General features: G+C 47.3%; 1 protein-coding gene across 1 annotated transcript in view; it reads left to right on the forward strand.

The window, feature by feature from the left end:
* Positions 1-13628, forward strand: part of LOC135813857 (telomerase-binding protein EST1A-like) — a 31070-nt gene extending 17442 nt beyond the window's left edge. Inside the window, exons 17-19 of the mRNA XM_065326881.1 lie at positions 3120-3246; positions 10949-11021; positions 11589-13628. Of these exons, the coding sequence (XP_065182953.1) occupies positions 3120-3246; positions 10949-11021; positions 11589-11725 (337 nt within the window). The 3' untranslated portion in view covers positions 11726-13628. The remainder of the gene's footprint in view (positions 1-3119; positions 3247-10948; positions 11022-11588) is intronic.
* Positions 13629-17517: the final 3889 nt, after the last annotated feature.

Here is a 17517-nt window from a genome sequence, read left to right on the forward strand (position 1 = left end):
CAAGTATATGAAAGAAGCTATGTACAGAGCAGTGATGCATGCGAACCTATGTTTCACGAACGAATACTCTATCGAATACCAAATCTTCGAACGAACGAATATTCTAGGATTCGATATAGTTCAGAAGACGAACAAATCCGCTATCTCCAACAATAGACACCGGCCGCAAGTTCTCCGTGCACCACGTGGAGATCAGCACCGTTATGTCCACCCGCCGCTTCGTTGAAATTTGTTGACGGCCCAGAAACTTCTGCATTGCGTCTGCGCTTTTCGCCTGGGACACCTTCGCATCCGTGGCAGCTACAACCGTCGGGCAGCAAACATGCCGTCGGGTAAGATGTTCCCCCCATTGAGCTCGTAGTCGAGCCATTGATGTTGAGCTTCGTCTCGCAGAGTTTGCATTGAACTTTTGTGCCTCCATCGACTTTCTCGAAGTGCTCCCAAGTGGAGCTGCTACGACCAACTGTGCCAGAAGCCACCACGAAAAACGAGCTGGATGTCAAAACTAACTGTCAAGAACCAACTTTTTATTATTCGAATGTTCGTTTCCCGGGAAAATTCAAATATATATTATTCTCTTCTTTCTTTCTTTCTTTCTTTTTGCGCTGTTTTACCACCTTCTTACTGTATATATTATTCTGTTTGACTATTCGTGTCCATCACTGGTACAGAGTCAAGTGACTCAGTAGCCATTCTACTGGGAGCGACGGGGTGGTCGATTGGCTGCGCGCTGCTGCTGCTTGCACCTGATGCGGGGGTGGTCCTTGCCACACTGGCCGCAGGTGTGGGAGAAACGGCACGACGATGATGAACAGCCGCCGCAGTTGAAGTTGCGGCAGATTTCTTGGCTGTCGATGGTATGGGTGTGGCCACGAAAGATGAATGCTGCTGGCTTGGGGAATTGGGCTTGGGGACGAAAAGGACACAAACCCTCCTCTGGATGAACTGTCTTACATTGAGCGCATTTTGGGTGCACACGCCCTGTGAAGTCCATCTGCCACAGGTTCACGTCAATGGTGTCCAACCTCTTCGTGCCTGGCTGCTAGGCCATGAGCATCCGCAGCTGGCAGTCATACTCTAGCCCCGCGCTTGGGAAGAACTGGCGGTTAGCAGTCAAGATGAGCTGCTGATACGCACTCAATTTGGCAGTGCGGTGTACGGCAGCAGTCGTGATAACAGACATGTATATGGTCCATGCCTCGAGCCAGGTAGCTATGTCATGAACCTCACGGCGCACCTGCTTCACGTCATCAGAATGTTTAGCTGACTATCGTTGTTCGGATTATGCGCCAGCCAGAATGTTCCGTAATAGCGGCCGACTGAACCTCGTCCCGCACGAGTCGGCGCGGAGATCCATTGAGCCCGCGTCACTTGAACTGTTGCCAGGTGGTGGAGGAAGCATTGGTGCCGGTCGGGCTCCTGGCTGGCGGGCCGTGTCCGCACTTTCATGTGGCTGGCTTTTGAGGCTGGAGCATACCTCACTACCCAGGGCTAACTGTGCCAGCCAACAATCTTGGACTTGTAGACTACTTTTATTTCCTTTCGAATTCAAGCCGCGCTTAGAAAGGTCGCCATAGAGGGCTTGGCAGGTTATTGCCTTGACAGCTTCGACAGGTAGATCAGACATCTGAAGAAATACAGTGTCGATGTGACTCTCGAGCTGCAGGCAAAGCTACGAAAGGAAAAGAAACACTGCTGAATCCCGATCTGAGTTGTCTGGAAGAACACAAACTGGGCGAGCGGAATTGGTTTTTCTTTTCAGCAAATGTGGGCTGGGTGCCATTAATATTAAAATCCAAATTTTTTGTGATTGCCTAGCAAAAGCACTTGACGCCAGTCTTGAATGCAGTGCAGCATGTGCGCTAGTTCGGATTGTTACTAACGAGTGCAAGTACTAGCACAGCTAGAACAGCTAGTACGGAAGCCTCTTGTACGGGTAAAAAGAAATAGATTGTGAAATCAATTGTAATTGAAATGGAAGAAATCACATGGAAACGAGTTATGAAGCTACTATCTACGACTGTAACAAGATAATAAGCAGTCAGAAAGTGCGATAACAGTTATAGTACTTTCTGACTGTTTATCATCTTGTTACAATCGTGGATAGTTGCTTCATAACTCATTTCCATGTGATTTCTTTCGATTATATTTATTGGCTCAGTATCCGAGCAAAATCAATAATGATTAAAGAACACCAACGCAAAGGAAAGAGCAAGCGGAACACAATGCCATTGATCCGTCTAAACAACAAGGGTAGTTAGAGTACATTTAGTTTTAAGGACACCAAGACAGCATGGATGTATAACAGCAAACCAGTTGTGCACAGACCACACAGCAAGAAGGGCCACCTCATGCTCTTAGAGATCATCCGGCAATCATTCACAAAACTGTATCGCCGTGACCGGTATGTTGACAGAGAGCCACGCAGGCAGGTGATGCACCACCGAAGCAAACAAAATGAAAGGCGGCCACGCGAATGGCTTACAACAAATTAGTCTGCTACATCGGCATTCTTCTCCATGATCTGGCACACCAAGGCCTTTAGGAAGATAGAGCATTCCTTGCCGACTATGCCATCGGTTGAGAACACAAGAGGCGTGAAAGACCCACGATCGATCTGATTGATGCGCTCACTGTAGCTGCGATGCCTCTGCCTCTCATTCTTCTGGAGCTGGTTGGTGGTTTGCTTGCGTGACAGCAGGTCCGACCTTGGGTGTGTAACCCGGATATCGAAAAAGGCATCCTGCTGCCGCGTCCAAAAACCACCAACCCTGATGTCCAGCTAGTACTAGTACCCCCGTTTAATCCGAGCGACCCCCCCCCCCCCCCCCCCCCCCATGTCGGGCAATCTTGCAGCAGCTTGTTTTGCATCAAGAAGGCACTGTAACTTATGTCCCCCAGCTGACCAGCTTTCAAGTATGGGCTTGAAATCACCCACCAGATGGTGATTTACAAAACAGATATTCGATTTTAGATTTATTGTGGGTATACGTGTATGTGTGGCAAGTGTTTTGTGATACGTCGTCTACCAGGTCCTCTATTAGCATGGGTGTTGTATTGATGTGTGTATGTGTCTTGATCAGTTGCTTTGCTGACACCTGTGTTCCTGTCTGTGGCAGGTCTGCACTGGCTTACCTGGAAGGGAAGTTTGCCAACAGGCACCGTAGCTTCAAGGCCATGACGAACCAGGGCTCGCTGCTCAACACGATTGCATTCCGGAAAGAAGACGGCACTGCTGGTAGTGAGGTGAGAGGAATAGAGTGCTGACTGGGCTGTTTATCTTGTCCCGGTGGGTGACAGCTTGTGGACAGATCGGTCATGGTTAGGGATGGAAATGGGTGTGTATGCGCGTTGAATACTTGTTGTTCTCTACGGCGGAAGAGATTGGATATACATGTAGTGACACTCCTTGGGGCCAAGATCAAGGTCACTATAATTCAAACTGTCGCCGAACGTGATCTTGCCAGTTGGGCGCCAGAAGTAGTCGTAAAACTCAATCTGTCATTGTACTGATCTCTGACTGTGTTCATTTAGCCATGGTAAGTAATGTACAAAAGCTGTGTATGATGTAGTGTCATGCAATGCTACTGGCTGGCCCAATGCCATCCGTGATGACCTGGGTGTCACTTAGAAGGCCAGTCCATGGCCGGCACGATTTCATAATTTTTAAATTGATTTGTATCACATGGACACACTTGTACAGCAACCTTGTCCCTTTTTTTTCGGTACATTGATGTACTGTTTGATACCACGTGCCGGTAGTGCTGGTAATGCTGGTAATGCTGGTGTTGGTGCTGGTGCTAGGCAGCGCTAGGGTGATGGCCACAGTCTGCCCAGCAAGCCCGACACGCTTATGATGAAGTAGCCTTGGTTCAGTGTGTTGGTTGGGTAACAGTAACTGCTGGAGTTAGCATGCCTGTAGTAACATTGGTAAGCCTCTATGTCTTGACCAGGGCAGTGAGCTGGCTCCATGTCCTGGGTCCATTGTCCTGTCTATAAGTCTGAATTTACTTTTTAAGTGCGTGTCATTGTTATTGTAACTGTTATTTAATAGGATAGGAGCAACCTTGCTTGGAAACATCTCGGAGAATGCATTCCATCGTGGCAAATGCCAAAGTGTGTACAATAATAAAGTGTCATTTTCCTGATTGGATGGGAGTCTATGCTTAATTGCTGGATACAGTCCTGTAGATCTGGGGGTTGTTTCAGGAGACTCTTGGCTCTATGGTCCAGCACTGTAGCAACGTCCTGCTGGTACAGTACATGTACTGTCTGATAGTGCAGGTAGACTGATCAGCATGCACAACCCTGCACAGTGCCAAGTGTACCTTGGCTGTTTTGGCATTTAGAAAGCTGGGACATGACTATTCAGTAGTAGACAATCAGTGTTAGCGTGCCAGTTAGTTTATACTCTGTTACTGTACATGACCTGGTCACCTGGTGTATGCATGTACAGTTGACAGTGTACTCTGCCACAGACTAACATACATGTACTGGGAAATACTTTGAAGTATGCATGTACAGGAAAAGAAAGGCACAACTTGGCTATTGCTACTGCACCTTGGACTGGAGCTTCTTGCCTAAGCAATGGTCGATCGGTCAGGTGATTGCATATATTCTCTCTCTCTCATTGCACCGCCAACTTGCAGTAGGGGAATACATGTACATGATGGGATCAATGCACTGGTGATGCCTAAAGACTCTGAAGTACAGTGGGTGGGTGGACAGCACAGTGGAAGTGCTACACTGGTATGGCTGTTGCGGTGTAGCTGTTGACACTGATTGCCACTATACTGCTGTGCTGGCTGCCTTATCTATCCCTAATCATGCCAACCACCTGATAGCTGGGGCAGTGTAAGAAGTCAGAAGAACTGAATTGTGGTGTTGAGCTTTCATGTCAGTATTATTTAGAGATGATAATCAGTGATATGCTTGTGCAGTGCGGGTACCCTGGTATCTTACCTACAGATGTACATGTAAGTTACATCAGCACAATGCACAGATGTACATGTACATTGTAGCATGTTCCTTACTTAAGAGCATCACCACAATGATTGTGTTGATCCATGTGTAGTGGAACATCATCGCCAGGATGTGATGGTAAAATAAAAATAAAAAGTGAAGTTCACACGTTCGCGTTACCACCGGCTATGTAATTGTGTTAAAGAACACAACCAGCTTAGGATATGATGGTGCTGGCAGCAATAGCTCCAGCACCATCATCACATCAGCAGCAACAGTAGCCATCTCTAGTGTTAGTGTGCAGTGGGCAGTGTGCAGTGGGCATGTTGTTGGTTGTGTCTGGAGGTGGTCATGCAGTTGTTTGCAGTACGTCTTGGACTGAACAATCAGGGCATTGTGCAATACTGTTTCTTGTAGTCCGGTGTGGTGTGACATCAATGTTGACTACAACGGCACACAGTAGTTGTTCTGCGTGATACCATTGTGCAGTACAGCACTGACATAGCGGATGTACACACTCCACACACTGTGGTCATCAGCAGAGCACCTGGCCCCAGCACACTTCACCCTACACATTACATTGTAGTGTTTTAACATCATTCCCACATACTGTTCAGTATTGTCCCAGACTTCCCCCTCTTGCCTGGGTTGTACTTGTAGCAAGCTACATGTACATGATCTGATGGGATCATCCCTTGTGTACAACTCATTATGTGACATAGTACCTGTAATTGTAATACAGTCCGCTGCCTCTAACTCATACCACACCCCTACATGATTGTACGTGTACTGGTCATCAGATGTATGCTTCCACTAGCACTGCAGGCATAGCTCAGCCAGAGTTGAGTCACACTTCTTATGGACTATGATGTACTATGACTATGTGTTGTACATGTACAGTTTGGACGTGGACTGTTTACACAGTGCATGTGTACAGATTGAGTACATTGCAGACTGAGTACACTACAGACACTACAGATTCTGTACACTGCAGACACTACAGACTCCGTACGCTGTAGTAGACAAGTACTAGTACATGTACATGTAGCTGTAGCTGGGATGGTGTTTCAAGTGTTCATGTACTGTCCCGGCCGTGTTTCTGCCGTTGCGTAACGTATACATGCGTGCACTTCCACACCGTGACGGGCAGACAGGCACACTATGTAGTAGTATGTACAGTGTGTTAGTATGGTGGCTGTTGTACATGTACACGGCAGGTGGCTACATGACCATGCCCGGCCTACATCATAGTACATGTACACACTCCCTGGGCGTCACACAACACCACTGTCTAAATGGAGAAGTACACAGATCTGCCGGGTTAGTGATTGTGCCAAGACGGAGGTACTGCTGTGCCCATTATGCATGTTCGTGTCGATGGATCCCGGTGACATTGCCTGCAACCACACATTTGGAACCACACGCACGCACACACGCACGCACAGACACACGCACCACACACACACACACACACACACACGCACACACGCGCGTGCGCACGCAGACACACGCACCACACACACACGCACCACACACACACGCGCGCGCACGCACGCACACACGCACCACACACACACACGTGCGCGCGCACGTGCACACACATTGTGGTCTTACGTTAATCTTTCACTTTCAATGTGACTGGGAGGACATGACTGCACATGTACTGGTGCCTGTTTTCTCCATGACGGGTATGTGTGATGTCCAATCTCGTTTATCACCACAGTGCACTCTGAAGTAACTACCATATTTTCCCGATTATTTGTCGCTCTCAATTCTAAGTCGCACCCCCTTTTTCAGATCTGAGCCAAATTATTTCAATACATTCACATTATGAATGTGGGCCAAGAGCGCAGTGTGGAGAGGTGGACGGTTAAGATTATTTTCAAATGGCCAAGTTTGTCGCTACTTCTGAGTTACAATTCACATGCATGTATGTAGGAAGTAACGCCCAATTGTAAGCCGCACCCCGTCTTTGCTCTTCGAAGTTTAGTGTGAAAATGTGCGACTTATATTCAGGGAAATACAGCAGTCATTGGACTCATTTCCTAATGCTTGAGCTCATCAGCGGCACTTGCACTGTATGTGCTGTGTACACGGCTGTGTACGTCACTGATGGGTACTACTAATAAAGAGTGCATGCTACTGTCACTGATTGCATGCATTCAGTGGTCCATGCACTGCACTGGATAGTGCTGGAGATGTGTTTGTAAACAATCATAAAGTCCTCATAACGTGTTAGAATACTAGTAGATGGCACAGCCATCCCCCCCCCCCCCCCCCAACACACACACACACACACACACACACACACACACACTGGTCTGGTCTGGTAATGTAATTGTGAGTGACCATCCTTCACATCTCATCAAACCACTACACCGTGGAGTTCTGTGGGGCATTCTACTGACAAACTGCCAACACTGCAACACTGCATAACTGAATGGGTGAATTACAGCTAAGTGGTGCCTACTTGATTTGTTGCGTGACACAGTGAGCAGTCTTGTCCACATCTTCTCACTTTTGTGGCCAATTGCAGTGACACCAAAAGGGGTTTGTGCTAATGAGATGTGCTCTCTGACAAGCTGTGCTCTGCCCCTGGGCAGTTGTCAGTTGTATAATGTGCCTGACTTGATTTCTGTAGGTTTGTTTACTAGTCTCACTTTACAGGGAGCAAGTGTGATGTCGGCTAGCCAGCAGTATAATGCAATAGTGCAATAATGTCCCTGGGTGTTAGCAATAATGTCTCTGGGTGTTAGCAATAATGTCTCTGGGTGTTAGCAATAGTGTCCCTGGGTGTTAGCACCTTCAAACTGCAGTACAGCTGTGCTCCTTTCTTGGCTATTGCCCTCTATACGTCGGCGTGCCCCTGTGTCGGCTAACACCACTGCTTCCTAGCCAAATCCTCGGGCTGGTGGGTAGAACGGGGCCATTCACAGGTGTGTGTATGCCAACATGACATTGTATCATAGCAGGGGAATTTATGTAAGCACTCAGATTCCATGTGATCAGCATGTTCATATACAGAAGTTCCCAAAAAGCACTCCATGTATTCGACTGTTTTCTGTGTTATTGTGTTTTATGTGAAATGTTCGTCGGAATATGCATGATACCTGTACAGACTCCAGAGGCATGTGTACAGAGGCATGTGTACAGAGGCATGTGTACAGAGGCATGTGTATAGCCATGCAATGTGTATAGCCATGCAATGTGTATAGCCATGCAATGTGTCGTTCTACATGTACTGAAGCACACATACCTTCTTCATGCAATATTCCACGTGCAGTGTTTGAGTATCTGTTGACATTCCCTTGGGCTTGTGCTGAATGGTCACTGATGCAAAACACTACGGTGACAGCTTTATTGTGCTGTGTGTATGCTGTGTATGTACATATGTATGTGTGTATGGTATGTATGTGTGTATATGTGTATGTGTGTATGTATGTGTGTATGGATGTATGTATGTGTGTATGTGTGATTTATTGTGCTGTGTGTATGCTGTGTTTGTATGTGTGTGTATGGTATGTATGTGTGTGTATGGTATGAATGTGTGTATATGTGTATGTGTGTATGGTGTGTATGTGTGATTTATTGTGCTGTGTGTATCATGTGTGTGCGTATATGCTCCTTGCTCCTTCCTGCTATCTCTGCGGGTGACCTGTGTCTGAAACAGTGTGTTGTGATAATCTCGCCAGAGTCTTGTTTCACGTGTGGTGTCACAGATCATATCGTAATGATTACCGTATTGTCCTGTGAGGTCTGCGGGTGTGCTTGATCCCTTCCGGATCTCTGCTTCGTGTCGAGGTGCATGCTCCTGCTCCTGCTACTGCATATCTCAGTGTTCACAGATGACAGGGCTAAAGTGTGTGAGGAAGTGTCACACTCGGTATTGGGTGGCACAGTGGAAATGACTTGCTGCCAACACCATCGGGAGGTCTGCCACTGGATGGGATTGGCTTGGGTCTGGGGTACTGAGTTCAGGCTGGTGTCAGGTGGTGCACCTCAAGCCAGCTAGAGCTGCAATGTGGCCGGCATGTCTTATGCACGCTCCATTCTGTCCTATCCCCTGCTGAGTGGATTGTATGTGGTGCAATGGCATTACAGTATGCCAATGACTATGTGCCTCACTGGTGTGCTGCTGACACAAGTCTTTTAAAATGTATAAGCCGTGTGCTATTGTGCACATGTGTATGTGTGTGTGTGTGTGTTTGTGTGTGTGTGGGGGGGGGGGGGGGTAAAGATCCACAGCTGGTTGAATTCCCAAAGCCAAATTCAAGCAATACTAGTAATAGCAAGAAAAATAGCACAAACTTCAGAAAAATTGCACTGGTAATACAAACTACAGTACAGGTGAGAAATGATAGGAAATTCAGTAAGTGCAGTGTGACAATGTACATGCATGTGCAAGTGTGTGTGTGTGTGAGTGCGAATTTACTGAAAGAGTATAAGTGCGGTGAAATTTTCTTTTGTTTACAAAGATTGGGATCACGAATGCGAATGTAGACTGCTTCTAGAACTTCCAACTGCTTGAAACTACTTGCAGAACGAACAACATTGAACCAAGAATCATCATAATTTACACTCTTCCAGTAAATTTGCACTCACACACACTTGCACATGCATGCACATTGTCACACTGCACTTGCTGAATTTCCTATCATTTCTCACCTGGATAATTTTTATTACCAGTGCATTTTTTCCGAAGTTTGTGCTATTTTTCTTACTATCCTTTTACCAAGTAGTGGTTGCGACTTTGGCGATGATTTGTAAGAAAAGGTCTGTTCCCCACACCGGAGCTCGCGCTATTCCGCCGACTTTATTTGACACTTGACTGACTCACGACTGCCGTCCAGAGCACATGAGAAGTCCATCGAACCTTCGACTCGGCAAACCTGCAAGAAAGCACCACTCCTTGCTCAATACACAGTGTTTCGGGGAATTCACCCCTCATCAGTTGAGCTTGAGTAGGCTGAGGAAGATTGTGCCTGAAGAGCACCACTTAGGCCATCATTTTTTATATCTATGTTTCGCGTCAGTTCAACTTCTAGAATCATATGCGAGAGGTGGAAAAAATAAAAAATTGCAAAATATTAAAAAAGGCCCATCAGAGGTGTATGCACTGTACATAGCACAATAGCTCGTGCATGGTGTACATTCGAGAGAAAAATCGTACATCGAAGCACAACATCTGGGTTATCAGCATGAGTAAATATTCACTTTGGACAGAGGAGGCAACCGTTGGTGCCCATGCTGCGCTGGATTATTGTACTGAGACTTCAGCAGCGGTGCAAAGAGCTCCGGAACAACGCATCCTCTCAGCTTGAGGCGATCAATGCGGTCTGGTGTAAGCTCATAGAATATTGCTCCCAGATGCCGAACAAACGATTTACCAACGCTGGCCTAGAGGCCATTTCTGAATCCCACCTTCGCCGTATCGCAACCAGTCCACACTGATGACTCGCACGATCGTACACTCACTGTGCATGTTCGATTTTTTTTCCGAAAAAAGTCAAAACGTATGCGTGCGGACGACGCGAAACATAGCTATAAAAAATGATGGCCTTATATAGTGCTCTCCAGGCACAAACCCCTTTTACCCTCGGGTTTTTTCACTTCAAGTAATAGCAATTGATACTTTTAGATGAGGCTCTGAAGGTGCTGCTTAAAGAATTGCCTAACATCTCCCTATGGTACTAATGTTTGAGTGTGTATTTGTGTGACTCCTTCGTGTCAATGTCAAGTATGGTGATCAAGTAAAATTAAAGTTCACACGTTTGCGTTATCAAGGACGGTGATAAGACCAGTGTAATTCTAGAGTGGTGGGTGTTGATGTTGGAGCTGGTCTTTGTGACGAAGGTCGTATCTCACCAGTCAGTTGTAGATGTTGTTCATGCCATGCTGTTTAATTTGATCTGATGGCAGTTGTGTGCAACGATAGTATGATTAATTTTGGTGTTTTTATTGACCCTTTTGTTGTCTTTGTTTCCAGGGTAATAACGATGATCTTGTCTTGAGCTGTGCTCAACGCCTGTGCAGGACGGAGGCGAGCACTGTCGATCCAGGTACTGGGCAGTTTTGTACGTCTCTCTCCTCCTCCTCCTCTCTCTCTCTCTCTCTCTCTCTCTCTCTCTCTCTCTCTCTCTCTCTTCTCTCTCTCTCTCTCTCTCTCTCTCTCTCTCTCTCTCTCTCTCTCTCTCTCTCTCTTTCTCTCTCTCTCTCTCCCTCCCCCCCCTCTCTATCTCTCTCTCTCTCTCTCTCTCTCTCTCTCTCTCTCTCTCTCTCTCAGGTTTGGTTTTTCCTCAACTGGAGTATGCACCATTGTACCTTCACGCTGCAGTTGGCTGGAATGTGCTGTGAACAGTGTTTGTTGTTCTTGTCCTCTGGGCTATGTAATTGTTGACAGCCAGTTGGTCATTCCGTGATAGGCGTTTAGTGAGTTTTCTTGGCTGTGTCATGTTCATGTATCACATGTCACTTTGCTGTAAGATCACGTGGGGTTTTGCAGATGATATTTCACAGTGCAGTGTCAATAAGAAGTTCAGCTCTGTGTGTGTGTGTGTGTGTGTGTGTGTGTGTGTGTATTTGATTGTTTTTCTGCAATGCTGTTATATGTGCTGTCCTGTCTGCAGCTAAGAATCTCATAGAGGTGAAACGAAACACCGTCCTCCTGACAGAGGACCGCAACCTGCGCGTCAAGGCTCACCTGCGCCACATTCCAACACGTGGAGTGGCACACTTTCTGGCCTGGTTCAAGAACAAAGCGTGACCCCCATGGATGTGACCCCTTTCAGATTTGATTCCCAACCACACTGGTGTTATTTTGAGTCTTTTTTTACTCCCAATCGCACTGACGCTGGTAGTGTCCTGCTACAGCCTACAGAGCTCACAGTGTCCAGGGGTCCAGGGGTCCATGCTAGTAGTGGCCAAGTACTGTAGACCACCATGCTGGCTCATGTAGCAATGACTGCTGGGTATAGTAGTGCTGGCTTGGATGCTGTCATCACCTGACTCTACTATTTAATACTGTAGTCTGACACACAAGTGAAACGTCCGTCAACAACAAGGACAAGGGCAAGAAGAACAAGAGCAAGAGGGAGTGGAAACGAGACGAGAACAGCGGGTAGTGACCAAGAACCAAACAACAGCGGAGCAGAGCCACGCCATGCCCGCCACAGTTCAGTGTGGAGATTCTACAACTTACAGTACAAGAGCACGTCATGACGTACCTGTCATTGCAACTATGACTGTGTGTCAAGCAAGCACGCCACCAGTACACCAGTACAGGGACTATCTACTGGACATCATGTCTGTACTGCATGTGCAGCTGCCTGTGGCCTGTCATGGCGGACATCAAAAAATAATAGTCGACCACATGTACAGTCCACGCCTACCTTTGGCCTGTCGTGGCAGGCATGGAATAATGGCCACTCCTTGACAGTCCACAACTTGTGCAATGGCTCTCCTCCAATTATGGCTTCGTAGCTTCTGAAAATGGAATAGAGAACCACTGTGCTAGCTGTGCAGATCGGGACTTGTTTCTAGCTATTATGGCCAGTAGTAATGGGACTCCAGCTCCTACATTGCGTGGTGGTGTGGACCAACGCAGCAGCAAAGTGTGTTGTGTTTGTGGTCGATGAAAGTGAGTATTAGACAGCGTTGTGTTTGCGTGAGTGGACCCTCACTCACTTGAGAAGGGTGCCAGAGTGCTTTCAAACTACTTGTGAAGGCCTTGACATCCTCCTGATTGCATTATTGCACCAAGGCCAAGGCCACTGGTTGCACAGTCACTGGTAAGTATGGTGGACAGTCACTGCAATCATGATTGGAAAGGAGTGTCGTCGCGTGCAAACGGAGTTTGTGTTACAGCCTGCATACCTTTGCATTGCATGCATGTGCTGCTGCGTGTTGAACACGAGCTATAGTTAGTAGAGTAGTACATTGTAGTTAGTAAGGTTAGCTAGCAGCAGTACAGCTACTGATGCAGTCTTGTTACTGTTAGTGTTTTACTAAAAAACGTAGTATTCACCCAGGTCGTGTTACACAGTACCCCTTATAATGAGCTTACTACAGTAGTTTTACTGCCTAACTGCCCAGCAGCTATGCCAGGCATGCGCTGCTGCCCATTACCACATTGTGTTACATGTGTTCCTGGCCTTATGCCAATATAATTACTTCGTACATTACTAGTACTGCTAGTAGCTTCTCCAGCCAAAAGCCGTTTTGCAATGCCAATTGCCATGCTGTGTGTTGTTCCAGTGGTAAGCTGGACTCATTGCCACTGGCAATCCTGCAACTGCACTCTGCAGGAATTCTTTGAACTTGTTTTAGGCTAGTAACTTAGTTTTGCTTTGCTTGTAAAGCATGTGTCACTTACTTTCCGTGTTCCTTTTCTTCTTCTTTTTTTGTTTGTTTTGCTTTTCACATCTTATGACATGCCTAACTTTTTCTTGCATGTTCTATGGCTTTTACCAAGAGTAGATAAGAGTAGTGGTTATGTACTCTTGCTTTTACCAAGAGCTTTTACCACTTTATGTCAAGTTTTGCTGATCCATGCATGGAACCTTTTTTCTGTGTTCATACCTGCCTTTTCTTTGCGCAGAGAACCCCTGCTGTGAAGGTCTTCCTGGTCAGGAAACCTAAACAATTCCATTCCACAAGTCTCGACCTTGTTTGCTCCTGTTCCGAAGGGTGCCTAAGGGAACAAGAAAGATTAATTTTAGGTTTTCAACAGCGAGTTAAAACCGGCGCAGATGCTGACTATCATGCTTGCTTTGCTATTTGCAACAGCATTGCCTGCATACCGGTAGTCATTGGCAGTGCGTGCTCCTGGAATGTGTGTGCTTCTCAGTGTCGACAACAATACATCCTTCTTGTGTCTGAAATCAGCATGACCGATTGTTTTGATTTTGCAACAGTACCAGAATCCCCTAGGTACATCGTTCATGCATGGAGATTCGCCAAGATATGTATGAGGAGACTCAGACAAACCGTAACTGTGGTAGGCCAGGCCAGCCAGATTACAGAATCTGTCGGGTTGGTAAGGTTGTCACCGGACCAACTAACGCGTTTATACTTTTACTTGTGGCCACCACCAACCCATGTTAACTACCGACTACTGTTAGTTAGTTATAATGTTTCCAATACAGTACTTGGATGTATAATACAACCCACTAGTACGCTTGTACGTGAAATATAAACCATCATACAAACCTCGGCTTCGCCTCGGTTTGTATGTCGGTTTACATTTCACGTACAAGCGTGCCATGTGTTGCCCCCGGGGTGGCTTCCCTACAATCCGCCATAACGAAGTCCGTGACATGGTAGGGGAGCTACTCACGGAGGTCTGCCACGCAGTGGCAATCGAGCCTCAGCTAGCCCCGCTCTCTGGAGAGGTGTTTACGGCTGCATCGGCAAACACCGCCGAGGATGCCCGCGCTGATGTCCGTGCCCGTGGCTTCTGGACCCGAGCACAGGATGCTTTCTTTGGCGTACGCGTCTTCCATCCTGATGCGGCGTCCTACTCGGCCCAACCACTGGATGCCCTACTCCTTCAGCACGAGCGCCAGAAGAAGCTGCAGTACGGAGAGCGAATCCTCAATGTGGATCGTGGCACATTCAGCCCGCTGGTGTTGTCAACTTCTGGTGTTGCCTCCCCTGAATGTGAAAGGTTCCCTCTGTAGCTTGCTTGCCAGGGCTGATTCCAGCATGCCCTATGCACACCATGTTGCATTACTAGTATGTGCGCTGCAGGCTGTCTTTCGCGCTGCTCCGGTCCGCTGTCATGTGTGTCCTTAAAGTTGGGTCTCGGTCGGCATACCATCGTCCAGCTAACGAGCTCAGGCCAGGGAGCTGGCGGTGGTTGAACGCCGGATCTAAAACCATTTTGTGTTTTAGTGTGACTCTCGCCATTCCGGAGACATATTTTCCACACCTGTGTACTATTTTTAATATTATCAGTTCCTATCATACCCTGGTTTCTCATCATTGTGTTGCCTTTGCCCGTACAAGAGGCTGTTTCTTACTAAAAAAAAAAGCGTACTGTTGGATTGTATTATAATGTATATCAAACACAAAGTATGAAAGACTATGAATCCGAGGCTATGGTATCATAGGACCACTTGGAAAATGCTTCCGGCGGTCCTGCAGTGTAGGTAGAGTACTAAGGGCTCCCTGGCTCAGGCTAGACCTTGGGCATCGGAAGGTTGGTATCCGGGACTGGGAGGTACCGGTCAACCATCGGCGGTGCACCTTTACTGCTTTAGCGGAATGTCCTCGGGTCCAGCCCTGATATGAATGTTTGAAATAATTGCCACAGCGTGTCCGACTCCCTGGATCAAGCTCCGGCGTCTGTTACTGGTAAGACTCAGCAAAGAGCTACAGCCGTGCATGCAGGCAGCGAAATCTGCACAGCATGCCATAAAATGAATAGTAATTGCATAATTTTTATAGAGACTGCAGAATGCAGATGTACAATGCAATCAGCGCCACATACCACATGTCTTAGTTCACAGTTACAGTACTACACTACGGTCATACTCATTAGTTCCCTCCAAGGCTCCATGCGACTTGCTACACTACAGTGCTGGCACCTGAAATAATGTGAGCTCAGTCACGGGGTCGGATTTCAGTAGCCAGCACTGTAGATCTTCATTTTAGTAGTTAGCCGTGACCGCCATAGCCATAGGTAGTTTCAAGTGTGGCTCCGGGGATTGTACCTCGCACACCTTCAAGACGTCGTGTAAAGTCTCATCGACGCCAAAAACTCGCACTTCTCACCACTACACTAGTACTAGCCGGTTCATCACCTCAGCTCACGGTTCCTAGATCCTGTTTTTCCTGATCTTGCCTGCGGGCTGATTTCCGCTTACCTCAAACCTGAGTTACCTGCTACAATGACAAAGTTTTGACGTCACTTTACCATTGTTTACAGTAGACTCTACTGTATATAAAGGAAATACTAATACACTGACTAATACACTGACTAATACACTGACTAATACACTGACTAATAGTAATACACTGACTGTAGCTTGAAACTATTCCGGTACTGAGGGCAGATGGTAACGTGTGTGCTTCTTCACCAAACCGTTCCATCTGCTCTCAAGTGTTACCCACGCCATCGTGCCACTAAGTACGAGTACAACTTGAGTCATGTACTGTACAAGAAATCACCGTGATATCTGACTCGGCGAAGTAACTGTTAGTTCGTTTTGCAGAATGCAGTTCTCGTCGTAACTTCTCGAGTGTGAGCAGTCTGACTGTGGGTCCGGGTGCATCACATCCTGCTAGCTAGCTGGGAACCTGACTTACATGTAGTGACTAATCTAGACTAGAGTAGAGTAGATCTACTCTGTCTCTGTTCACCATGGTGCACACAGAGTCACACGCACCTCCGACACCAACTGACCAAGAGGCAAGACAGTTTAAGTTGGACTCCCAGCTGAGCTGACCTAAGTTAGCTCCCAGCTGATTGCCACCTGCAATCTTCCACCATGATGACCATAGCCTGCCACACTCGCTCTAACTCCAAGAGTACATGAGGGTATTATCATGCACTCTTGCTATTTAGTAGTAATACTTCAAAGCCCCGCATGCAACCAGGCAATGAAGATGAAAAGGGACTGGATAAAAAAGGCAACCGTACAAATGTAGTCCTCGCCCCCGTCAACAGGGTCAGTGACATAGCCGGAGCAAGAACGTTTATGATGTATCCGGGTGTATATGGCCACGCACAAGACCATGTCAAAGCCAGAGAAGATGAGAAGAGCACACGCACACAGAAGAAAATTAATCATGCACATGACAGCTCGCTAGCCCAAAGACACCGACGAGTCGTATGTACGAGCAATAACCAACAACATACCCAGGGCCTATGCCTAGGCTATAGGGTAATGCTTCCTGACACGAATAATAAAATTCGATGTCGTGAGTTACCGTTGGAGATACTGTTACAGCTAGTCAACGATCTCTTGAAGAGGTTGAAGGAAAAGAACGCCCGAAGTCTGTGAAACCCAGTGAGGGGCGATCAGCTCTTCTCGAGGCATAAATCCACGACGTAGCCATTGCGGCCTGAGTAGGAAAGGAAGGAAACGAACGCCGGCAAGAAGACAAGTTATCCGTATGTTTCCTTGTCGCAAGCTGATCAGCTGGGGAGTGAAGTGCAGACGTTTATGTTGCGAGGTCAACAAGCTCTGGACTCCAAGCCGTGCGTGCACACACCGTCACTGAGTCTGTACTCTGTAGTGTAGATCGAACTGTGCGCGGCTAGCCTAGGGCACACTGACCAGAGCTAGCACGTGCTGCAGCTTGTCGAGCTAGTCACTGCTTGCGCGTGTACCGTTGGTGTACAAGGGTGACGCTGTCGGGGTACATCCGCGTCTTGGTACACTTCTGGCCGTGACATGGTGGTAACTGGCGCGATCCCCTCTCTTTCTCTCGTCACTCGGATATCGATCATAGTGACATAGACTACTCTCCGTACACAGACTGCGCTGGGTGTGCAGATCTTCCGTCGATCGATTCCTGCATCGGCTACATAGATCATACTTCATAGATGTG

This window comes from Sycon ciliatum, chromosome 4, assembly GCF_964019385.1.
Source record: "Sycon ciliatum chromosome 4, ocSycCili1.1, whole genome shotgun sequence".
Lineage (NCBI taxonomy): Eukaryota > Metazoa > Porifera > Calcarea > Leucosolenida > Sycettidae > Sycon > Sycon ciliatum.